Source organism: Parathielavia appendiculata (assembly GCF_033297405.1).
Source record: "Parathielavia appendiculata strain CBS 731.68 unplaced genomic scaffold N657scaffold_1, whole genome shotgun sequence".
Classification (NCBI taxonomy): domain Eukaryota; kingdom Fungi; phylum Ascomycota; class Sordariomycetes; order Sordariales; family Chaetomiaceae; genus Parathielavia; species Parathielavia appendiculata.
The window spans coordinates 1935132-1957859 of NW_026944220.1; the positions used below are offsets into that span (position 1 = coordinate 1935132).

Sequence of the window (22728 nt, forward strand, 5' to 3'; positions counted from 1 at the left end):
CAAAGGCAGTGGAAATCACCGCCGACCTGCCATTACACCGCTTAAAACATTGGAGGTGGTGAGCAACTGTCAGCGACGGGACGATTACACGTACGTGTAAGGCAGTTACGCGTACTGGTGGCTTGAACCAGGTGGGGGGAGCGGGGCGAGTTCCTAAGGGAAGGGCAATCTCCCTTGGTTCACTGCTCCCAAATCTAGAGATTTCATTGAAGGGCACCTTGAAATTGCTTGGCGAAATTGAAACATAGGTTCTACCCTATAGGGTTGGTACCCAATTTTGGGGTTCTGAGCTGTTGGAGACCGACATGGCAAGGGCTGGCCGGATGGACACCACGTATAGTCTTAACCTTTTTATTCTTACCTCATACTAGAAATGGAGATAACTGATAAGTTTATTTGAAATCTGACATTTCAAGGCCTTGTATTCATTTTCCATTATCAAGATTTTTCAAAAAAAAAAAAAATCGCAATCTTAGCATCCGCAACACCAAACCGGAATCGTCAAGACATCCCGGCGGGGCCTGGCCAGTGGCCAGCGATCGATGTCCGTCTCCGACTGAGTTAGGGGCAAAGGAAGGACGAGAGTGGGGAGGAAGGTAAAATGCGAAGTAGAGCAGCAGAACTGGGAGCAGAACATAACAACCAAAGGAGGTAACCAATGCATAGAGAAACGGAAGTCATTCCAGAGCTTAGGTGTTTTAGGTACCCGAATTAAAATGCCAACCGGAGAGCCGCCCGTGTTTGATATTGCGTGCAAGGTGCAGTAGGTACGCAGGGGCCCTTGCCAGAACCTTCCCACATCGAACCCGGGCGGGCCAGACTGTCTGCCATTTTCGGTTTCTTTTTCGGTTTGGCAACATGTATACACATGACGAACGGCTCTCCTAGCTTCTCGGCTAGAGATCGCATTTCGCGAGCCGTTGTTCTGTCCCTTGATGTCATCATCATTAAGGAGAGATTGGGTGTTAACTCTCAAGCATCAAGGGCCATTATTCATCCGAACTACGAGGCGTATTTTGTGGGGATTGAACCCGCAAGCGCTCAAAGACCGAGCAGCGTAAGGAGCGGCCACATCCTTTGGCATGATTTACGAATTTCGATATAGGTGTTGTGCATCGCGGTTCTCATTTCAAAATCCACGTTGTGTGTCATTCATACACGAGCGCTAACTAATCGATTGATGATCACAAACAAAAACCTAGCAATACCGATAAAAAGTAGGTCGAGGACAAGAGAAAGCGTGGATAGCCACGCCAGCAACGTAGCGAGCGTCGTATCCCGCCGCCCCTGTTCCAATGACTGTCTTGACTAATCCATCGCTTCGCAAGTATACCGAAGCAACCCCGTAACGCCATCGCCCGTGTCCTTCATCAACAGCATGGAGCGAATGGCTTGCCCTCCCACCCCTTCTGCTCAGCATCCCCCATTACCTTCGCATCTCCGTCGACACCCTATCCCTTCACTTGGCCGCATTCGGCGGGGGTCCCGGAGGAGGCGCATAGTCCTGGTCGGTACCGCGGTGGTACGCGCTGGGCGGCTGCTGAAGCTGGATGCCCTCCTGCTGATTCCCGCCATAGTATCCATCACCTGAGCCATACTTATAGCCGCCAGGCGGGGGAGGGGAGCCGGGATGCTGGTCGTGCGCCGAGTACTGCGGTGGAGGCGGGTAGTAGGGAGGCGGCGCGGGCGCCATCCAGCCTGTTCCGTACAAAGGCTGTTGACCTAGCCTTCTGCGGCGACGAGAGTTGCGGCTGCAGGAGGAAGATGCGTCAGCTTGGTTCATGGTGGGTCGAGTGCATGGTTAGGAAGGCGACATACAAGAGAACGGCGAAGACGATGATGATGAAGAGAATCGCCAATCCAGCAAAGACCCAGCGGCCCCAATAATACCACCCCGAGTAGTACCAATAGCAATATCCGTCGTCGCCACGATAACGGCCATCGCCGCAACTGGTCATTTTGTTAGCCGGGATATTCTAGAGGTAATGCAACGCCGCGTTGTACGCACCCGTCCAGGCGCTTCGCTAGTTCGGCCGTCTGCTCAATGAGAGGCGCCATTTAGGGTTGTGTATCGATCGCTTCAAACGTGCCTAGTTTCAGTGCAGGGGAATCGAAGTGTCGCGCGTGAGAATTCGGTCGAAGGAATTTGATTTGCGCGATGATGTCGATGACGGTGGATAGTTGTAGAGAGATGGAAGTGGCGCTTTCCAGAGTGAGTTTGATGGCTGGGGTTTCGTGGTGAGAAATGGATGGGCGCTCAAAGCGAGGAAGTGACGTGCAGTCCGTGGTTCCAGCACTGTGGAGCATTCCTCTACCGCAGCCGGAGCCAACGGCTCGTCGTGAAAACACCGTGGAATTCAAGTGCTTGGCACACGTTGCAGGCGTGGCACCTTTGTGGCTGAGCTGAGAGTGCCCGTTTGCACAGAAATCCGCAGCCCCAATGAGATCACAAAGAGGCAGCTGCCATGCAGTCTCAGCAGTGCACAAGATCTTGGCGGCATCTTCCCCTCCTTGTCTGCTAAGGTATTTGTATGAAAGTCCCGAGGACACTCAAGTCAGGGTCCTTGAAGAATCTGGAGATTTCGCCTTCGTTCCCGGCGTATTCCACCGGCGTGTTCAAACTGATCATTGGCAATCTGGATCTGATACAGGCGAGCGCAAATCCAGGTACTGACAGACGACAGACTCAGAGTGTAACTCCACTTAAAGGTTTAGGCGCAGCCAGGCTTCTGCCTCTGTGGTGTCATTTCGGAACATTCTCAATGATTGGTAACGGCCAACCGATCCCTCCACTGGAAGCAAAGGCCTATACACGTATACTGTGTAGCCGACGGGCCCGGCCACGAGGTCATCAAGGCGCTGACGCGAGATTGCATCGCCCTTTCTTGATGGTTGGCAGAATGTTTTCCCGTTTCGACAGCGTAATTCCATTTTCCAAGATTCCAAGCTGACAATGCCTGTGACATTGTTCATTGACACTGTTGAAAGGGCCGACAAATACGGGATCAAATTGCCGGTCGAGCACGACTGCCAACCTAGCATGTAATACCTAACAATATGAACGTTGTGGAGTCCTCTTCTAGGTTCCGTTGATCAGCGGTTTTCGGTCGAGGACGAGTCCGGTCTGTCGGATGTCGCGGTCCCGGATCTCGAGACCGCTCCACTCTGAGCCGTAGGAATTGAGCCACATTATGCTGCTTCAAGCCACGAGCTAAGCCACGTGACTGCCGCTAGCCCCATCCTGAATTCCCCTCCACACACAAAATTTGGGCAAGGAGGAAAATCCAGCCGCGAACTAACGAACAGGAAGGTATCTTGCCAACAAGTCAAAATGGCGACCACCCAGGCAGTTCAGGTGTTCGGCAAGAAGAAGAATGCCACAGGTACGGACTTTTGCTTGGAACCAGGCAAATCGATCGGTCAGTGACTGACGGTATCGCAGCCGTCGCGCGCTGTGTGCAGGGCAAGGGCCTGATCAAGGTCAACGGCAAGCCGCTCAAGCTGTTTGCCCCCGAGATCCTCAGGGCGAAACTCTACGAGCCTGTCCTCATTATTGGCGCCGATAAGTTCGCTGAGGTCGATATCCGGATTCGAGTTGCCGGTGGTGGTCACACTTCTCAGGTCTATGCGACGCGCCAGGCGGTAGGTTTCCTGAGTCGCTCTGCACGAGGCGTCGACGTGGAGAGAAAGCTAACACGCTTGTTGCAACAGATTGCGAAGGCCATTGTCAGTCCACCGAACCCGTTGCAGTTTGGGCTTACGCTGTGAAGATGACGTACTAACTCTTCGAAATTTAGGTCGCCTACTACGCCAAGTACATCGATGAGCACTCCAAGAATCTCCTCAAGTCCGCCCTTATCCAGTTCGACCGCAGCCTCCTAGTCGCCGACCCCCGGCGTTGCGAGCCCAAGAAGTTTGGTGGAAGGGGTGCCCGTGCGAGGTTCCAGAAGTCCTATCGTTGATCGGTTTTTGGGTCATGTTGGGAAGCGGGGACTTGCGTGGACACGGACGGCGTTCGGCATTGCATTGGTCAGCTACGAGTCGATATTGGCCTCCAACGGTGGCCTGCTAAGGTGCACATACATGGCGCCTTGGGAGATAGGAATCGAGACTCGAGTCTACCTGGCCCCCATACAATACTCCTGGCGGGCTCATGCATTGATCATGTGAAATCGGGAACGGCTGTCTACTTCGAGGGAAACTGGGGGGTCTCAGCAATAGAGCAGCTCGAGTGACAGCCTGGCTGCCCGCGCCGGGCAGGAATGTTATCCGTGTTTCTCACCTGGGATGCCCAGAAATTGTGCCGGTGCAGACTTTGAGGACCTTCTGGGAGGGTGGTGGCGGTTGCTGATTGAGTTCGCAGTTCATTATCAACGCTGGCAGTTGACTACACCAGACCATCTTTGGAAGACGGCGAAACCTCCGAGAAACACCACCGGATTGCACCACCAGACGATCAACATGGGCGGGATTGCGACGTACACGGTGAAAGTCATAGCGCCGCTCCTGGAGATTGGTACGAAATTCAGCAAGTCCCAGCGAGAAACCCGTGCCGTCTGTCTTGGGCAAGGGCTTGATGCGGGAAAGAATGAAGGCTATTCAACCATCAAAGTCGTAGCAGGGAGTTTTACCAGCGCTCTTCATCTCTTTCCATCTTTAGCGAATTTGGCATCGACTCGGTGGTGCCGTCCTCTTGATCAGGCCCCTCATGTACCGTGATCTGGATTGGCAGTCAGGCACTTCTCCAATTCTCGCTCATTGCAACATAAGGAGCACGCCAGGCAGTGAGCAAATGTCAGGCCTCGAAAAGCGCATACTCTGGCGCCATTCTAACGGACTACGGTGAATTGAGACTGGAGATGGAACCTCCAACCAGGCTCGATTCACAGATGCATGAACACGTCAGACTATGCATACAAGGGATCTCACTCCTAAAGGCCCTTGCGTAACTGAAAGGAGCGGGTGTGAGACCTATGAGAAAATCCCGAAAGACAGAGTTGAGAGACTGGACGGCAGGATAACCAGCGCCAATTGGGCGGGAATGAATTCACGATCAAGGGACGAAAAAGCGGCTTACATGCAAACTTTGATCCAAAATTGCATCCATTCCATCCCATCCGCTTGCATTTGCCCCGTTATGCACTCTTTTGCCCCTCCGTTCGTGTCGGCGTGTCTTATCGACAGATGGATATCCCTATCTGAAGCAGCCAATCGTACCTTCACACGTCAATGGCCGAAATGGTCTGTGTGTACTCCGTAAGTCCAGGGACTTGACCTCTCGCCTGGTCCCCTCGAAGAAAGGTTTCGGAGGATCAAGTTTCCTCTCCCTTCTTTTCTTACTTTCCCTGAAAGTTCTTCCTTCACCGTGCGCCCTTCTTGCTCCTCTTCCTGCCTTCCGACTTCATTGGCCTCAAGGTCAGTTGTGGGAATTGGCGCTCACCGACACGCTCTCCGCCGCGGTCCTTCCTGACTTGGCGGGGCTGCTTCACCCCTCCCTGGACTCGTGGACCAGGAACACGAACCACGCTGTGGCATGCGCTGAGGCCCAGCTGGAGTGTCTACAATTCCTTTTCGATTCATCTCACTTGTCTTGACAATTGTTCATCATTCATTATCGAAACCGACTGTCGAGAGTGAGAGTCACTGAAACGAAATACAAACTGCCCGCGCGCCTCACAGCACCAGAAGCTCGCCCTCTCACTTACACGTTTTCTCCGCACCAGAAACGTATTTCAGAACGACCCTTTCTGAAATGCCCTCATATTTCCCATTCCTCGCTCATGGCTGCGAGTGGCAAGCGCCACTCGTAGTACGTATTGCCAACCCAATGTCTGGCCTTGCGGCTCCAGTCTGAGCTCATCCACCGCGGGAAGCATCGAGTCTCATCTCTCCAGAAGGGTCCGGTTTCCCCGTTCTTGATGGGAAAGCACGGCCTTCCTGTAAAAATAAAAGGCTGACTGCGCCTTAGGCTTCCAATGCCACTCGGACGAAAAGGAAGGAAGCGATGTTGAAAGAAGAGTTGGTCGTCGCCGGCCGATAATCGAATCTTCCCCCGAGAACAACGCATGGACGAGATTAAAAGAGAAAAAACGGAAACAATAACGCCGGAAACCCAGGCTGCAGCGCAAAACCAGCCGAGTCGCCGAACCACCATGCGAACCGATCCGCCAAAGTTGTGGTACTCAAATCAAGATGCGACCGAGCTCGTACGTAGCAGGCGACGACGCATTCACCTGTTGGCATACTTCATCAGCCATTGCAGGACGGCCTCGAGGTTCGTCTCTTCCTTGGCCGAGATTCCGTAGCATGAGACCTCGCGGTGTGCGATGTTTTTGAGGTCCATGGCGTCGATCAGCTCGTCGACCGAGAGCTTGTTGGGCAAGTCTGACTTGTTGCCGAGCACGAGCAGCGGAATGCCCTCGAGGGTCGGCTGGCTCATTAGTGAATGCAACTCTTCGCGGGCCACGGGGAGCAGGCTTAGGTCGGCGATATCGACGATAAAGACTATGGCGTTAACGTTGCGGCAGTACCTCTCCCACATTGGTCGAAAGCGGGGTTGGCCACCCAAGTCCCAACACTTGAGTGTCACATGCCCCCGTTGCACCCGCTTCATGTTGAAGCCGACTGTGGGAATGGAGCTGCAGAAAGGAGGTCAGCGGCGGAATTGAAACCGGGAGGGTGGGGAGCAAATAGGTGGTGTCTGCAATATCTGCCTCGGGCAAGGTCTTGGAATGGGCCGCTTACTCGATCGCGAATTCTCCGCCCTGGCGATGGGGGATTAGATATCAGTCCTTCGCGGTTCACCCTGGAGGAGCGGCCTGCCATATCACTCACCGAGAGCACACGCAGAAGAGAAGTTTTGCCAGCGTTCTGCAGCCCGATCATGGTCACATCCATCTCGGTTGCCCTGCGTCGGGTTAGCCCCTCGACCCCAGAGATCGCGGCGATGCGCTGCCGACGAGGAGCAGCTCGATAGTGCCCCGCAGCTCGGCGACGCGGGGGAGGTGCAGGGTGGTCAAACTCACCAAAACGTCCGCAACAACCAGTCGTACACCCGCTTGAATAGTCCCGCCATGGTCGTTGAGGGCCAGGCGATCGTCGAGAAATGGCTAGGAGGGCTGAAAAGGTTGAAGAAACGACCAGGAAGAAAAGTCGCGCAAGTTTGGTCTGCGGTCAAGGTTTCGCGACGCCGTCCAGGGTGACGGGTGGGATCGGCGGTGACGAGTCTCGGGCACCCGGGTCCAGTTTAAGAAAAATACTCTCCTGCGTTCAGACTCCCAGAGCGGCGCAGATGAGAGAAATGTCCCGTAGGGCGCGGGATCGTAGGTCCTTTGGATTTTTGCAAGAATCAGGAAACAGGATGAAGCTAGAGTCCCCGTTTATTTGAATCCGTCGGTCAAGAAAGACGGCGCGGGGCAGACGGGGGTGAGCGAGAGACCAGGCCCACAAGCGATCAAAAAGATGCCACCGGGAACACAAATCTAAGGTAGGTAACTTTGCTGTGTCAAGCCAGGTTTGTGATCCGTGCCTCAGTGCGCAGGAAGAAGATGATGCGGGTGAATTAATAACGAGCGGGCGGTTAGAGCCTCGAAAAAAGGGAAGCGGCACCGAGACTGTCCGGGACGAGGTACGGAAGCCACCTTGTCGGTCGGCTAGGTCTGAATATCCCAGGTTGCAGTGAATGCCAGTGCTGAGACCTAGAAAGCCAAGCGGAGGCAGCGGCTGGCGGCCAGGGGACGGCGTCAAGTGTAAGTCAAGCACGAAGAATCGTCTTTCGGGAGGGTGGTATTGCGCATCAGCAGAGAAATCGGGGATCTGGAAGCGCAAGGAATGCCTGTGAGCTGCAAGGAGCTACTGCAGGAGATTGCCGCGGCGGCGGAGATGTGTGCTGCAGGGACCGGGGACACCAGGACAGCGGCCGAGTCGATCTGATAATGGGGATGGATCCTGACAAGATGGGATGTCGTCTGTGTGCTTGTTCCTCCAGCTTGGTTGCCCGGGGCTTGTCGGTTTCGACCCAGAAAGAAGCGAGGCTGCTCGGCGGCTCTGGTCTGCAGCTGACCACGGCGTAACTCAGGTTTCTCTTTAACGCCCCCCTGCGCTTGTCCCAAATGGCAAGCAGTTCAACGGTTTGGATGGAAAGGGTAGATAGGATGGGCTATTTATCTGAACGAAGCACAAACGCCTCCTCTGATGTGGTTGAGTTCGGATAGAATTGTGGAGGTCCCGAGAGCAGGTCGAGGCCACCAACAGCGGGGTCGCAGATGCTAACCAGAGTGATTGGGTCATCAAGCTTCGACACTATCGCCCAGGCAGGGTTCCCCACGCTCTGGGAAGAAGCTCACTTGTTCATGAGGGAGCCACGCAGGTTGATGGTGACGCCTTTTCGAGGGCTCAAAGGCATTGATGAAACCAACCCAACTCGGGAGCATAGCTCCAGGTCGGGCCGGGTGCCAGACTGTTGACCACCTGCTGGTTTCCATCACTACCTACACGAGCCACAGTAAGGTACATAGGTACTCCCGTCCATTTTATTCGGGTTAGTCGCACAGGCAACATTGGCATGCCAATGGTCATTAGGCATAGGTACCAGGCACGGGAGCTGCACGACCTGGAGTTGGGTTTCAATCTGCCTTCTACTAGCTGCATGCTGTTGTTTCTGATTAGCCTGATTCGCCATGGTTGGTCGCTGTGATCCGTGGCCGTTCGTTGGGGCTGAGTGGTTTAGATGCTGACCTCCTTGGTCATTCGACTGGACATCAGTAGAGCACGCCCAAAATCCCCACGGGGCCAGCGGACCGGCCAGCTTTTGGAGAAAGACCCGGCCAGACATTCACCCTGCCCCTAGTTTGCTGTGCATCTTAGGTTCTGCCTGAAGACTCCCTGGAGGCAGAATCCATGGCAAGGAAGGCTCCAATCTGGGAGTATCGGGCGCACGGGAATCCAGGGATCGGGATGGGGGTGAAAACCGTTCTGAAGTTGCTGGGCCGCCCAAGGTCTTTTTCCCTGATCAAAAACTAAGGTAGCAGATGTAGGCAGTGGAACCGCCGACAAAGCCAAGGTTCGTATGTATGGCATGCAAGTCGTGGAAGGATGAGAGTTGCGAAATGCGGATCCATGTCGATTGCAAGTCGCCGAGGGCCAAGAAAGACCCCACTACACTGATAAGATACTGAACAAAAAAATGTTCCCGGCATTGGAACGGAACGACTTCATCACAAGTCTGCGCTCAACCAATTCTAGCGATACCCATACTCTGTCCTGTTGGCAGTGCGGCGCGACCTCAGTAATGTTCAGACAATAAACTGTGGCTTGGATCAGACGAGGGGCTGCCGCCACGACTCTGAGGCGGCGCGATCGCATTGCCCAACGAAACAAGCACTCTCTTGCAGACCTTTTTCGTCCTGCCCACGCGAAAGATGGCCCGCGGGAGCACCGACACGTCGTGGGACCACGAATACAACACAATCCGCCGTGAGAAGCTCTTCCGCAACCCTCCAACCGACCGCAGCGCCTACCCTGCCCTCCAACTGGCTGTCAACCCCCATATCGAGTCTTTCAACGCCCTCTTTCGGAACGACGGGAAGCCCAGCCTCCTCGACCATGCGCTTTCCGAGATCGGGACCAAGACATTCTTGGATGGGGACGAGAGAGCAGCGCCGGGGGGCAAGAACAAGCTGACAGTCCGGTACAAGAGTGTCACGCTCCAGAAATCCCAGGTTCCGCTGTCCAACAAGTTCGCCAAGAGGCGCGAAATCTTCCCAGCCGAATGCAGGGAACGGCATGTCTCGTACCGAGGCAAGCTCACGGCCGTTCTGGAGTATCGCGTCAACGATGGCGAACCACAAGAGTTTGTCCGAGAGCTGGGTCAGATGCCCATCATGGTCAAGGTATGCTTTCCAACCACGCCCGGCCTGGCTGCTAGCAAGCTCTGACACGCTCTCTCACACCCTAGTCCAATAAGTGCCACCTCGAGAACAATCCCCCGGCGCTGCTTGTGCAAAGGAAAGAAGAGTCCGAGGAGCTAGGTGGATACTTCATCGTCAACGGCATTGAAAAGATCATCCGTATGCTCCTGGTCAACCGCAGGAACTTCCCGCTGGCTATCGTCCGCCCGAGTTTCACAAACCGAGGTCCTTCATATACGCCGTACGGCATCATAGTACGATCCGTCCGCCCAGATGAGACCTCCCAGACCAATGTGCTCCACTACCTCAACGATGGCAATGTCACGTTCCGCTTCTCTTGGAGGAAGAACGAGTATCTCGTGCCCGTCATGATGATTCTCAAGGCTCTGATCGAGACGAACGATCGCGAGATTTTTGAGGGCTTGGTTGGGCCACCCGATTCAAAAGGGATCGAGAACACCTTCCTGACGGACCGGGTCGAACTACTCCTCCGCACCTACAAGACATACGGTATTTACAGCAAGACACAGACTCGCTCATACCTGGGCGAGAAGTTTCGCGTGGTGCTCGGCGTGCCAGACACCATGTCAGATTACGAAGTCGGCACCGAGTTCCTCCGCAAGATTGTCCTGGTCCACCTTGGGTGTGTCGACGTCACCGAGGAACAGGACCTTGACAAGTTCAAGTTACTGCTCTTCATGTGTCGGAAACTCTATGCGCTTGTCGCCGGGGACTGTGCCGTTGACAACCCTGATGCGGTTCAGAACCAGGAGATTCTGCTTGGCGGCTTCCTGTACGGCATGGTGCTGAAGGAGCGCCTGGATGAGCTGCTCTCGGTCGCACTTAGAGCAGCGCTGCGCGACTACTTGAGGCGAAACCCAACCGTTTCCTTCACATCTGCCACGTTTGCCAGGGACTTTCCAATTTCCATTTTCAGGAGGACAAACGAGAACCTCGGCAATGCACTGGAGTACTTCCTGTCGACCGGCAATCTCCAGAGCCCCTCAGGTCTCGACCTGCAACAGGTCTCGGGTTTCACCGTCGTGGCCGAGAAACTGAACTTCCTGCGCTTCATCAGCCACTTCCGCATGGTCCATCGTGGTAGCTTTTTTGCGCAACTGAAGACCACGACCGTCCGAAAATTGCTGCCCGAGTCCTGGGGCTTCCTGTGCCCAGTGCATACTCCCGATGGTGCGCCGTGCGGCTTGTTGAACCACTTAGCCCACAAGTGCAAGATCATGACGGACTCGGTCGATGTCTCGGCCGTTCCGGCAGCTGCGATGGAATTGGGCGTCAACGACTACTCATCGGCCGCCACCAGCGAAAGTGTCGTAGTGATGCTTGACGGCCGGATCATCGGCTGGTGCACCCCGCAGGCCTCCAAGGCGATAGCCGACACTTTACGACACTGGAAGGTCCAGGGCGGCCATGGCATTCCGGTACAACTGGAGATCGGCTATGTCCCTCCATCGAAGGGCGGGTCTTATCCTGGCATCTACATGTCTTCGCGACCAGCCAGGATGGTTCGGCCAGTCAAGTATCTGTCTTTGGGCCAGGAAGACTTCGTTGGCCCGCATGAGCAGCCATACATGTCGATCGCGTGCACAGAAGGCGAAGTCATACCCGGTGACTCGACACATGTCGAATTTGACCCTACCAATATCCTCTCTATCCTGGCCAACATGACGCCCTTTTCAGACTTCAACCAGTCACCTCGCAACATGTACCAGTGTCAGATGGGTAAGCAAACCATGGGCACCCCGGGAACCGCGATTCGGCATCGAACAGACAACAAGATGTACCGCCTTCAGACCGGCCAGACACCCATCGTCCGCGCCCCGCTGCATAACACATACGGTTTCGACAACTTCCCCAACGGCATGAACGCGGTGGTTGCCGTCATCTCATATACGGGCTATGACATGGACGACGCCATGATCCTCAATAAGTCGGCTCACGAGCGTGGTTTCGGCCATGGGACGATCTACAAGACCAAGAAGATCAGCCTTAAGGAGGACACAAGGACGCGCACGTCCAAGACTATCACCAAGATGTTCGGCTTCGCACCCGGTAGTACCATCCGGCCGTCAGTCCGAGAGGTGCTCGATGGTGATGGACTGCCCTACGTGGGACGCCTGGTCAGAGAAGGAGACATCCTCTGCGCATGGCACACCGTCTCAGCCGACTATAGTGGGCAGCTGATCAACCGGGATGGCGTCACGCACTGGGAGCGGTACAAGGAGGCGGAGGACGCCTTCATTGAGGAGGTGCGCGTGATTGGCAGCGACTCGGGCAATGAGCCACTGCAGACCGTCTCGATCAAGCTCCGTATCCCCAGGTCCCCCGTCATTGGTGATAAGTTTTCGTCTCGTCACGGACAGAAGGGTGTCTGCTCACAGAAGTGGCCCGCCATTGACATGCCCTTCTCCGAGACGGGGATCCAGCCTGATGTCATTATCAACCCACACGCTTTCCCGTCGCGCATGACAATCGGCATGTTTGTCGAGTCATTGGCGGGCAAGGCTGGTGCCCTTCACGGCCTGGCACAAGACTCGACGCCGTTCAAGTTCAACGAGGAGCACACGGCGGCCGACTACTTTGGACACCAGCTGATGAAGGCCGGATACAATTACCACGGCAACGAGCCCATGTATTCGGGCATCACGGGCGAGGAGTTTGCCTGTGACATATACATCGGCGTCGTCTACTACCAGAGGCTGAGACACATGGTGAACGACAAGTACCAGGTGCGTACCACTGGTCCTGTGGTGCCGACGACGGGCCAGCCCATCAAGGGCCGCAAGAAGGGCGGCGGTATTCGCGTGGGAGAAATGGAGCGCGACGCTCTGCTAGCGCACGGAACGGCCTTCTTACTCCAGGACCGCCTGCTCAACTGCTCCGACTACACCAAGTCCTGGATCTGCCGGGACTGCGGGTCTTTCCTCGCGGTGCAGCCGACAGTGTCTCCGTTTATTGGCAAACGGAAGCAGGTTGGCACCGTCCGTTGCCGAAACTGCGCGAAGCGCCTGGACGAGATTGAGGGCTTGGATCTCATGAACCTGAACGGCGAGATCTGGGAAGACGGACAGGGGGTGCAGTGGATAGGAGGCGAGAACACGACTTTGGTGGTGGTGCCCGGTGCGCTCAAGTTCCTGGACGTCGAGCTTGCGGCCATGGGTGTGAAGCTGAAGTACCGGGTGGACACGAAGGACGCGATCCGGCGCGGGCCCCTGAAGCCAGCGGCACCGAAGGCGCTGCTCAATGTGGCAGCGGCGGCGTGATGGGATTGGCATGTGACTTTATCTTTGTGTTAAATACCTTGTCAAGTCATTGTAGAATCCTCTGCATGTAAGTCTTGTCTCAGCCATGTCGGCTTTGCTCTACGTGCCTCGACATGACATCGACAGTGACCTTGGACCACATCCTTGTTGCACAAGGTGAAAACAACCGTGAGACATCGCTATCATGGGTTGGGCAGTGCGTCTCTGACGCGGCATGAGACGTGGTATGAAGGCTAGGCAGCTATCTCCTCATACAGTGTGTTGCATCTCCCTCTTGGAAAACACGAGGGAAATGAGAGGCCGCTGTGGTGATCCGGACACAAAACCAACGCAACTAGGCTCTTGTCTTGTAACAGGCGGCTGTGACGGGTATATCATGCAGTTGCCCGCTTCTCTGTTTGGCTTCTGGGTAGTCATCATCCTTATTTGCGCCAACTAAGTCAACTTCTTTTCTTCAAACCCAGATAGCTCCGCTCGTTTGTCAGCACCAAAACGAGGAGGCGGTTATGTGGGCAATCCCAAACACTGGCCAGCGCGCCAGCCCCTATTTCATGATTCTCAAAGGGAAGGCGCGGCCACCTGTCAGACGTCAAACCTCTCACACTACGGTGGCACCTTCCAGTTGTTCTGTCTGTTCCCTTACTGGCCCTTCCTTGCCACAAGCAGAAAGTTCTGGTGAATTCAAGTTACTCCCCGCTTCCCTGAACCAGACTTCGTGTTGAAGGACTGCTCAGCCCCAAACCTGGAAGCATTCAGTTCTCTGTAACCCCCAAGGTTCTTCTTTCAAGGCGGGCAGGACGGAGCACCGAACACTCAGCTTCCTCTTTTACGGACTGTGGGCTCATATTCGCATCTATTCAGCCTATCATGGTTGTTTGTTTGTCTTGTCGATGATCCTCGATTTTCTCTTTAAGACCCGTACCGCAGACCTGCTGACTCTCGCTCCTAACTGTCATCGCCGCCCAACGTCACTCCTTGATCCAAGCACCCTCCTTCTTGAAAACCACTCTCCGACTTCCTACATTATATTCTCTCGATACATTCTCACCTCACGTTCCCCAAGCATCGCCCGACTCAAGCGACTGCCGACAACAAGCAAGAGCGGCCGTCACAGGCGAGCAACCACCGTGACCATGATGCGCTTCCGACTGTCCCTTCTCATCTTTCTCACCTCGCTCGCAAACGTCTTTGCCATCTCCCAGTACGCGCCCTACGATTATGGCTTCGACATCAGCAGGCGAGTCAAGCGCGAGGTTGCCCGCCGCTCAGAGCTGGTATTGCAGCCCAAAACCAGCAGCGATCTTGTCGTGCGGCAGGAGATACGCCAGCTTGAGCAGGACAAGGACGTGTGGACACTCTATATTCTTGGCCTGAGCATGCTGCAGTTCACGGATCAGGCGTCTCCCGCATCGTACTATGGCCTTGCGGGTTCGTAGTTCCTTTCAGACTCAGGGGCGGTTTCGTGGAGGAGGAAATGATGTGCTGACCGGGTGGCATGTTTGTCATAGGGATACACGGAATGCCTCACGTAGTCTGGGGCGGCGTGCAACCGGTCCAAGGGAACGAGAATACCGGGTATTGTACCCATTCATCAATCCTCTTCCCGACATGGCACCGGGCCTACATGGCACTGTACGAGGTACGACAGAGCTGGTGCTATTCCTTTTTGCGACAGGCTTCACGAACCAGGCATTCGGGTTCATGACGTGACTGACATCGTTGCTGCAGCAAGTCTTGCACGGGCTGATCGAGATGATTGCTAGCTTCTGGCCCGAGAGCGAGAGACCGCGTTACGAAGCAGCGGCCCGCAGGTTCCGGATCCCTTACTGGGACTGGGCGGCCCCTCCGCCTCCCGGCGAGAGTGTGCTTCCGCTGAGCATTGGTGGGAGCCCGTTTGTCGATGTCAATGGCCCCAACGGCGTCCAGCGCATCGCGAACCCCTTGTTCAGCTATAACTTTAGGCCGCTTGATACTAAAGCTTTTAGCTTTGGTCCAGTGAGTGCAACTTTGTTCGTTCGGCTCGAACCCCTGCTAACTAGTTACATAAAGTGGAATACCTGGACCCGGACACTCAGGGGGCCGTCAAGCACCGGTCCCGATGCCCAATCAAACAATTCGCTGGTGGCCATGAACCTCGATCAGAATCGAGGTTCCCTCGCTCAGCGCCTCTACACCTTGTTCTCGGGCTATGATAACTACACCACGTTTAGCAGCAATGCATTCGGGCCGCAAGCGGACTCGGTCGAGTCAATCCACGATACCATCCACGGCCTGGTGGGCGGTTTCGGCCCTGGCCAGGCGTCTTCCCAAGCTGGGCACATGGGATACCTCCAGTGGTCTGCCTTCGATCCGATCTTTTTCCTTCACCACACCATGGTCGACCGCATCTTGGCCATCTGGCAGACTCTGCATCCCACGGCTTGGATTACGCCGTCTAGGTCCTTGACAAACTCGTACACCATTCGAAAGGGCCAAGTGCTGAGTTCAAACACGGCCCTCGCCCCCTTCTTCTCCCACGACAACGGCAGCTTCTGGGACTCAGACGGCGTCCGCGACCATACAAAATTCGGATACACCTACGCTGAGCTGCTGGGGCCCCCGACATTCTCCCACAACATGGCGGTGACGGCACAAGTCCGCACGGTCAGGCAGGCAGTCAACCGCATGTATGGCAGCTTCAGCCCGGCCAGCCTTTTCCTCAAGGAACTCCGAGCATCAGGCTTCAAAACCAGCTCCGGCAAAGCGACAACGGGGCATAACTTTTCCCGTTCGACCATGGCAGGCAAAATATTTGTGGGCGACCGCTACCACGAGTGGACTGCCAATGTAGGCGTGGGAAAGCAGGCCCTCGACGGCGACGGAGTCGTAGCCTCGTCTGTCAACTTCTTTCTTGGAGATGCCCCGCGTGATCCGAGGGAGTGGACGGCGACGACAAACCATGTCGGCACCATGGGTGTGTTTGCCAGCGTGGGCGGGTATGGCATTAGTGGTAACCAGGGCGGCGCTCATGATGTGGCTGTGTCGGGGACGGTGCCCCTGACGGCCGCGCTGATGAAGAAAGTGGCTGCCGGGGAGCTGGCGAGTCTGAGACCGAGGGATGTGGAGCCTTATTTGAAGGGGAACCTGAAGGGTATTGTGTTGGGAAGAAAGGGGGAGGTGCTCACTGAGTGTGTAGACGGGATCATGGTTGGGATTGTGAGCTCGGAAGTAACAGCGCCGTGGAGTGAGGAGGAACTGCCGAGGTGGGAGGAAGGGAAGATTTCTTTTGAAATGTGCTGAGTGATGATTGAAGGTTCCTGTTGTTGCGGGACTCTAATAAGGCAGTTCATATTCGCTTCGTGTCCTGCTTGGGGTATTGGGGTGTGATGGCCGGGTTCTAGTTAGCCAACAAATCAATCTGGTGTCAGGTAATCACATTACAATGCCATGACTTGCTTCATTACCTAGTCACGCAGAGAATTTCAGCCCCAAGTTCCAGGTTGAAGTCGGTAGTGGGGAACTCCGGATGTGCGTAGGTCTCTCGGGAGGGCTGTGTCGAGTATGGGAATGTTCCTTGTTTCGGGACATTTTCTTGAACCCTTCTCGACCAGAGCCGACTTCTAGAAGTAGGGCATACCTAGTGTAGATAGGCAACACTGCGGGTAATCACGGAAGTTTTCGATTTCAATCACCAGTTCACTCATCTATCTTGACACTCTTTTCTCCTATCCTCCCCAATTAGTAGCTTAGGAGGAAACCTTACCTAAGGATAGCTTCTTCCTATGTTAGTTTACTATAATAAAGTTAGGTACTAAGCTTAACCTAGAAAAGCTAGATGATATAACGTTAGTTACTTAACTACTACTATTTATGGATTTCTCTCTAGCTAAGAGGTAGAACTATTAGCGAAAGTCAGTAATCAAAACCCCAACTTGGCCGCTTTCTGTGCAAACGATTCACGACCGACACCGGATTAGTTAGGTGATCAATATCTTCTTCAGCTCCTCAATCTACGCTTGCTCAGTTTTCGGCTCTGGTGCGATATTGCCATCTTGCTTACTCAGTTGCGGAAACTGGCAGGGAGCCTTTAAATCCACGGGTACCCGTTAACCTATTGGCTCCCAAACTGGCATCATAGTGTTGATTTTCCTCCCCTCCCAGCACAACCTGTATCTCCCTTATGGAGATGGACCGCGAGCAGTAGTTGATGTCGGCAGACTTGAAGCCTGCAAGCCATCATGATCGCTCGTCTTCTCGTCACCGTTCGTCGACGCTACTGGTCGACGGCCCGGGTTCGGGGCAGTAACACCAGGAACGAAAAGAGAAAGAGTTCATCTGGAAAACAAGTGTCTCAGTTGCTCTGCGCATTTTGCCCTGGAAGTGTCGCTCCCTCGTCGCTTCCTCGGTTCTCTCCACACTCCTTCTAGTCGGTTGCGGCTCTTGCGGATGTCTTCTCTTGAGTTCGTCTTTCATTTCGCGTTTTTATTCTGTTTTATTTATTTACCAATTATTTTTTGCTTCAAGATGTGGTGGCCGTCTGTGTGCAAGCAGACAACGGGAGCTCTTGTTTTGCTCTCATGTTTACGCAGCGTAGCAGGTGCTCACGAGTGCAGCTCTCGTATGAGCAGCACCATCACAAGCAGGAGTAGCATCGAAGTATCATCCGTCACCAGCACCGATGCCGGGACGCGGTCCGCCAGTGAGAGCGTTGTGGCTCCTTCGCAATTGGACAGCCACTCTGCGCCGTTGAGCACACTCTGAGACCAACATCACCTCGAGTACCTCGAGCGAGCCCAGTAACAGCCCGCCCCAGACCACCGACGCTGCCCTCTTCCTTGTCGGTCCGGACTGGACATCGGCTTACACATACTTTGAGGCGGCAATGCTGCCAACCTTCACGTCGACCGAGGTCGAGATGCCCACTCCGACCGTGGGGTCGTTCTGCATGCTTGGCCCGCTGGAACTCCAGGGGCAGCGTTTGTGAATACCTGAGTCCTCAACAGAGCAGTACTCAATGGCCACTCTGACGTCCATCTTCAGAGCCTTCTCGACCTCCCATCCGGTTTTATCGTGCTGCGAGACTGGCGTCCTGGCACACCAGCAGCTCCTAAGTCGGAGAGGCTGAAGAACTGCTCGTCAACATTGAAAACAGGCAGCCGGCCCTCTTCAAGTTCGAGCAGCCAAAGGGGGCTCCCGAGGGCCTCTATGACCTGGTCATTGAAGATGATACTGGACGACATTACGTTTCCTGGGGCGTTGATGGGGCAGTGTCCTTCATGGACCAGTCCTCTCTGTCAACAACGACAATCTTTTCTGTTAACTGCCGCGGCTACCTGACAATCCGCAGCGCGGGGGCTTCGTACACATGGCGCGTTACCCACACCGGTTTCACAGCAGTCACGCCGGGCGAGACCGAGGATGGCATCGCAGTTCTCCGCCCCAGTCTGTCCAAGCCAATCGAGGCGACAGGATCCGGTGAGCCAGAACTGGCACGCATGCGGCGGCTGATCCGCCCGTGAGGATGGCTGGATCTGACGCTGCCCCTTCCGCGGCTCCAGCGTCTTTGCTCAGCCCCGTCCCGGGCGACAGCCAGAGAACCCCAACGGATGCGGCTCTAATAACGGCATGGGCGGTTTCATGCCCGACTTTAACTGGGGCCACTGTTGCGACCTCCACGACAACTGCTACCACGATTGTAGCGAGAGCTTTCAGATATGCAACAACGACTTTCTCGGCTGCATGTACAATCAATGTCGAGCTGATGTCACTTGGTGGAACTGGTGGTCAAGTACTCGTTCAAGGTTATGTTTCATTCAGGGGTAAGGATTGCTAACATACATACTTACACAGCTGTTCCCAGGCTGCATCGCTACTGCTAACTTTTACTGGGCCTGTCTCTGGTCCTTTCGACGTGAACGCCTTCTACGCAGCTAATAAAGGAACGCTGCGTCTGCCCTTGCCCGGTGCCTTCCCTTCAAGACCTATGTCTGCTGCCCAACAACGAAGTTGAGTGCCGCGTGATCCGGGGAAAAAACAACGCCAACTGCGGCGGCTGCGACTGGAAGTGCCCGTACAAGACACAGTGCTCCTAGGGGAGCTGCGTCTGCGACGACCACCGCTGAGGAAACACACGCCTCAACATCCGCAGCCACCCACGCAACTGCGGCGCCTGCGGCAATGTCTGCGACGGCGGTTTCTGCTACCAGGGCCGCTGCTACGAACCCCCCGCCCCCCCCCTCCCTCGATCCCAAGATGATCGATCAGGAGCGGGACGGTGATCCTTTGCCTTCAACCTTGGTGTAGGATGTATTACTATTCTCAGATTCAGGTTCATATACTTCGCCAACATTGCGGGAGACACCAGGTGATCAGTGAGGAATTGCCGCATCACAAGTTACGACGCCAATAAGAACCACCAGACGGACTATGACGGGTGCATCATAGACCGTTGAGCTGGGCTGTAGGAAACCACGGATGTGGTAGGGAGTCAACGCATCCACTGGCTCAGAGACGGAATTTGGAAAGACGCCTGCGAAGGGAACTTTGAGCTGAAATGGGGGGGAGGGAGAGATGGGGAGGGAGCGAAGATCCTGCTCCTCAAGCTGATCTTACACAGACAGTTCTCAGTCATGGACAGAGAAAGGAAATGCAAGCGTTCGTTGCCAGGACCGCTATATACCGACACGAAGAAACCCGGCTGACTAGTTGAAAGAATACCATTCCCACGTACAATGTACATGCATGTACGACCACGTCTGTGGAAACCCAACCTATTACTCCTGGTTCTAGAGAAAACGCCATGAGGAAAGATGCGACTGAAAACAAGTGTAATGCAATGCCGACGCCGAGACGCGCTACTCCTACCCATACCGACTCTCACAACATGTATCAGCGCACCGTGCCCGTTAACTACTCACTCGGGAGGAATCAGCTCCTTAGGCAACACCCCTCTGCTCGAAGTACTGCCAATCACCGTCTGGCTGTCGCCATCAACAGCGGGATCGTACTCGACATCCCGGCTAGACCGCCCCGGCGCCGAGTCCGTCCTGGACATGCGCAGATGCGAGCCCCTGCCGGCAGCGGCACTCTTGCCCGGGTCCTCGTCCTCCTCGCTCTCATCGCCGCTCTCGTCCGTCTCCGAAGCCGCCAGTTCCTCGTACACGACAGCGCCGCCCGCGCCCGCGCCGGCCTCGCCGTCCACCGCGAGGACATCCTGCTTCTTGATGTAGGAATCGATAATGTAGTACTGCAGGGCGTTCATGATGAGTGGGAACAGCATCATGACAAAGACAATCTGCAGCTCCTCGTTGCCCTCGGTCCAGCCCAGCGCCCAGTCGCCGATGCGCGGCAGCCAGGGGAGCATCATGAAGAGGAAGAGCACGCAGAGCTTCATGCCCATCAACCCGCAAAAGTAGATGAGGCTCTGCTTAAGCCACCACCACGCGTTTGGGGGGTTGCCGTAGTTGCCGCTCTGGATCGACTCCGGGGGGTTGCCGAGGGGCGTGAAGGCCACGAGGCGAGTGAGCACGCGCACAATGACGATGAGGATGGGGATCCCGATGGTTGTCTGTTACAAAATGTCAACGTCCTGCCCTGTTTCCTTAAGCAACCCTTAAGCAACTTTCCTCTCCCCCGGGGAAAAGAAACACTCACATCAATCCCCAAATTCAACAGATAAAACGAGCACGGATTCGGCACATACTCCTCCCCGCCATCACCACCCTCCTCCCCCCTCCCCACAACCAACCCAATCTCTCTTAACCCAGCCACCACCACCGCCCGCCTCACCGCCCGGCCCCCGCTATCGCCCGCAAACACAGAATCCACCCCAATCGTGAACCGCCCGCTAGTCAGCAACGACATGAACACGTTGGCGGCATGCACCAGCACGCTGCCAAACACCTGCTTGGACACGTCGAACCACCATATCTTGACCGGGCGCTGCGGCCGCTCGCGCCAGCGCTTATAGACCAGCGCCAGCAGGGCGAGCGCGCCGAGGGCCAGCTGGACCAGGATCGCGAACGAGCCCAGCAGGCGGCATTCGCCCGTGTTTGGTGGCGAGTGATAGCCGGCTGGGCCGGGTGCGGGGCCGCCGGTGGGTTGAGGTGTTTGTATTGTTATCGCGGTTGGGGTGGTGGAGGAGAGGTAGGGGGGGGTCATGGTGAACGGTAAGGGTCGCCCTGCGTCGGAGGCGTCGTTGGCGGGATGGGAGTGTCCGGCGGTGGTGGTGCTGCTGCTTGTAGGTGGACGTCGGCAGATTGAAAAGGGGCACGGAGGCTGGTTGGTGCTGCTGCTGCTACCGGTGCGAAAGCTTGGACAGGGAGGGCATGTGCGAATGTAGGAGGAACCGTGGCGGTTGGCGAGAAGCTAGGCAGCATTCACCAGCTCAGATGTCTGCTCACAGACATCGAGCAAAAATGGCGGATGTTTCCTTTCGGTCGAAAGTTGTAGTTGCCAATCAGACGGGAAAAGAAGCCGCTGAAGTTGGCCGGGTGGGTGTTCCACCTGGCCAGTGGGAGTTCCCGCCTTGGTTGGGAGAGGCTGCCTGCAGTTCGCTGTTTCGGGGAAATCAAACGCTGTTTAGATACGAACGCGTAGTACGGAGTATGTACGATTGCAGTGTCGTTTGGACGCTTCTACAAAAGGAAATATATGAGAAAGACAAGGACCGGCAGAAGAAAAGAAGCGAAAGGCAAAGTTACCTGAGCTTGTGGGTGTTGTGCTTGTGCCTGAGGAAAGAGGCGCAGATGAGCAATGCACGAGGTCATGACAGCCGACGCTTGATGACGGCCCTATTGGCCATCCACAGTTAGCCTTGATTGACCCACCAACGGCGGACCCACAGCTGGCTCTTTCAGATCTTCAGTGGGTCAATCAGCTGCTAACGGTCCGAGTCGGCAACTGCAGCTGTCTCCCGAATTGGCAGGCTTCCGGAATTCTGTCCTAGAGCTTCCAATTCAGACAGATATGGGTCCCATGGCGAATATCATGTTGTGTTGGCCTCGTCAGGTACTCTTTGTGTAGCACCCTTATGACCTCACTTCAACAGCTGTATGAGCATGGCAATGACGTAGCCAGGTCAGGAATAAATAATGGAAGTTGTGAAGCGGAACCGGCGTCCTCGGCGGGTTTATTTCGCTTCAACGGAACACACAATTCCGGTACAAGTAGGCACTAAGCACAACGACAATGAGTGGAATGTCAGTAGGATCCATGTAAAATCTCATCGCTGTCTTCCATAGCTCCATAGCTTGCTGCTATGTGGGAGGCTCCGTACGGATCAGTCTGCGCCTAATGTTAATCTCGAAAACCACCGAGATAGCCGCAGGATGCACAGACAATGTCGCCCTCTGATTGTCCTGCTCACGCTGCCAGAACTCCCAAAACATGATTGCAACCTCATACTCTAAGGCTCCCTGAAACTCAAAGTCCGCGGCTGAGGAGCCGCAGCAAAAAAAAAAAAAAAAACCGCCCGTATCTGAATGAGCAAAGTCGCAAATTTTTGTGATTGAAGTGGCAGGCCCAGCCAGAGCTAAATCCGCTTTGCAACTCTGCCAGAC

At 55.2% G+C, this 22728-nt stretch overlaps 8 protein-coding genes across 8 annotated transcripts; 4 read left to right on the top strand and 4 right to left on the bottom strand.

The window, feature by feature from the left end:
* Positions 1 to 1459: 1459 nt before the first annotated feature.
* N657DRAFT_676457 (uncharacterized protein) lies at positions 1460 to 2058 on the bottom strand (the record flags this gene model as incomplete). The annotated part of the gene is made up of 3 exons (XM_062795897.1): positions 1460 to 1751; positions 1819 to 1950; positions 2009 to 2058. 3 exons carry the CDS (start codon positions 2056 to 2058, stop codon positions 1460 to 1462), a joined length of 474 nt encoding a protein of 157 aa, XP_062652478.1.
* Positions 2059 to 3141: 1083 nt separating this feature from the next.
* On the top strand, positions 3142 to 4125 carry N657DRAFT_36617 (40S ribosomal protein S16). Its single transcript, XM_062787006.1, has 3 exons — positions 3142 to 3383; positions 3443 to 3642; positions 3798 to 4125. Exons 1-3 carry the CDS (start codon positions 3332 to 3334, stop codon positions 3960 to 3962), a joined length of 417 nt encoding a protein of 138 aa, XP_062652479.1. The 5' UTR covers positions 3142 to 3331; the 3' UTR covers positions 3963 to 4125.
* Positions 4126 to 5578: 1453 nt separating this feature from the next.
* Positions 5579 to 6624, bottom strand: N657DRAFT_660300 (uncharacterized protein). Its single transcript, XM_062795038.1, has one exon. The coding sequence runs from the start codon at positions 6152 to 6154 to the stop codon at positions 5759 to 5761; it is 396 nt and encodes a 131-aa protein (XP_062652480.1). The 5' UTR covers positions 6155 to 6624; the 3' UTR covers positions 5579 to 5758.
* N657DRAFT_563251 (P-loop containing nucleoside triphosphate hydrolase protein) lies at positions 6230 to 7075 on the bottom strand (the record flags this gene model as incomplete). The annotated part of the gene is made up of 4 exons (XM_062788198.1): positions 6230 to 6638; positions 6745 to 6764; positions 6835 to 6907; positions 7026 to 7075. 4 exons carry the CDS (start codon positions 7073 to 7075, stop codon positions 6230 to 6232), a joined length of 552 nt encoding a protein of 183 aa, XP_062652481.1.
* A 2344-nt stretch (positions 7076 to 9419) lies between these two features.
* On the top strand, positions 9420 to 13189 carry N657DRAFT_629762 (beta and beta-prime subunits of DNA dependent RNA-polymerase; the record flags this gene model as incomplete). Its single annotated transcript, XM_062790917.1, has 2 exons — positions 9420 to 9890; positions 9956 to 13189. The coding sequence occupies 2 exons, from the start codon at positions 9420 to 9422 to the stop codon at positions 13187 to 13189; spliced, it is 3705 nt and encodes a 1234-aa protein (XP_062652482.1).
* A 1133-nt stretch (positions 13190 to 14322) lies between these two features.
* On the top strand, positions 14323 to 16592 carry N657DRAFT_608367 (Di-copper centre-containing protein; the record flags this gene model as incomplete). The annotated part of the gene is made up of 4 exons (XM_062790264.1): positions 14323 to 14617; positions 14698 to 14828; positions 14942 to 15184; positions 15239 to 16592. The coding sequence occupies 4 exons, from the start codon at positions 14323 to 14325 to the stop codon at positions 16466 to 16468; spliced, it is 1899 nt and encodes a 632-aa protein (XP_062652483.1). The 3' UTR covers positions 16469 to 16592.
* Positions 16593 to 17234: 642 nt separating this feature from the next.
* N657DRAFT_696066 (uncharacterized protein) lies at positions 17235 to 19047 on the top strand (the record flags this gene model as incomplete). Its single annotated transcript, XM_062797319.1, has 5 exons — positions 17235 to 17867; positions 17920 to 18148; positions 18321 to 18683; positions 18727 to 18956; positions 19019 to 19047. Exons 1-5 carry the CDS (start codon positions 17615 to 17617, stop codon positions 19045 to 19047), a joined length of 1104 nt encoding a protein of 367 aa, XP_062652484.1. The 5' UTR covers positions 17235 to 17614.
* Positions 19048 to 20081: 1034 nt separating this feature from the next.
* Positions 20082 to 21328, bottom strand: N657DRAFT_562703 (uncharacterized protein; the record flags this gene model as incomplete). Its single annotated transcript, XM_062788156.1, has 2 exons — positions 20082 to 20735; positions 20822 to 21328. 2 exons carry the CDS (start codon positions 21326 to 21328, stop codon positions 20082 to 20084), a joined length of 1161 nt encoding a protein of 386 aa, XP_062652485.1.
* Positions 21329 to 22728: the final 1400 nt, after the last annotated feature.

Bases quoted from the DNA above. Each gene is read 5' to 3' on its own strand.
- N657DRAFT_36617 (XM_062787006.1), top strand. From the start codon at position 3,332: ATGGCGACCACCCAGGCAGTTCAGGTGTTCGGCAAGAAGAAGAATGCC. The intron at 3,384-3,442 runs GTACGGACTTTT...ACGGTATCGCAG, and splicing joins CAAGAAGAAGAATGCCACAG to CCGTCGCGCGCTGTGTGCAG. The intron at 3,643-3,797 runs GTAGGTTTCCTG...TTCGAAATTTAG, and splicing joins TCTATGCGACGCGCCAGGCG to GTCGCCTACTACGCCAAGTA.
- N657DRAFT_660300 (XM_062795038.1), bottom strand. From the start codon at position 6,154: ATGGTGGTTCGGCGACTCGGCTGGTTTTGCGCTGCAGCCTGGGTTTCC.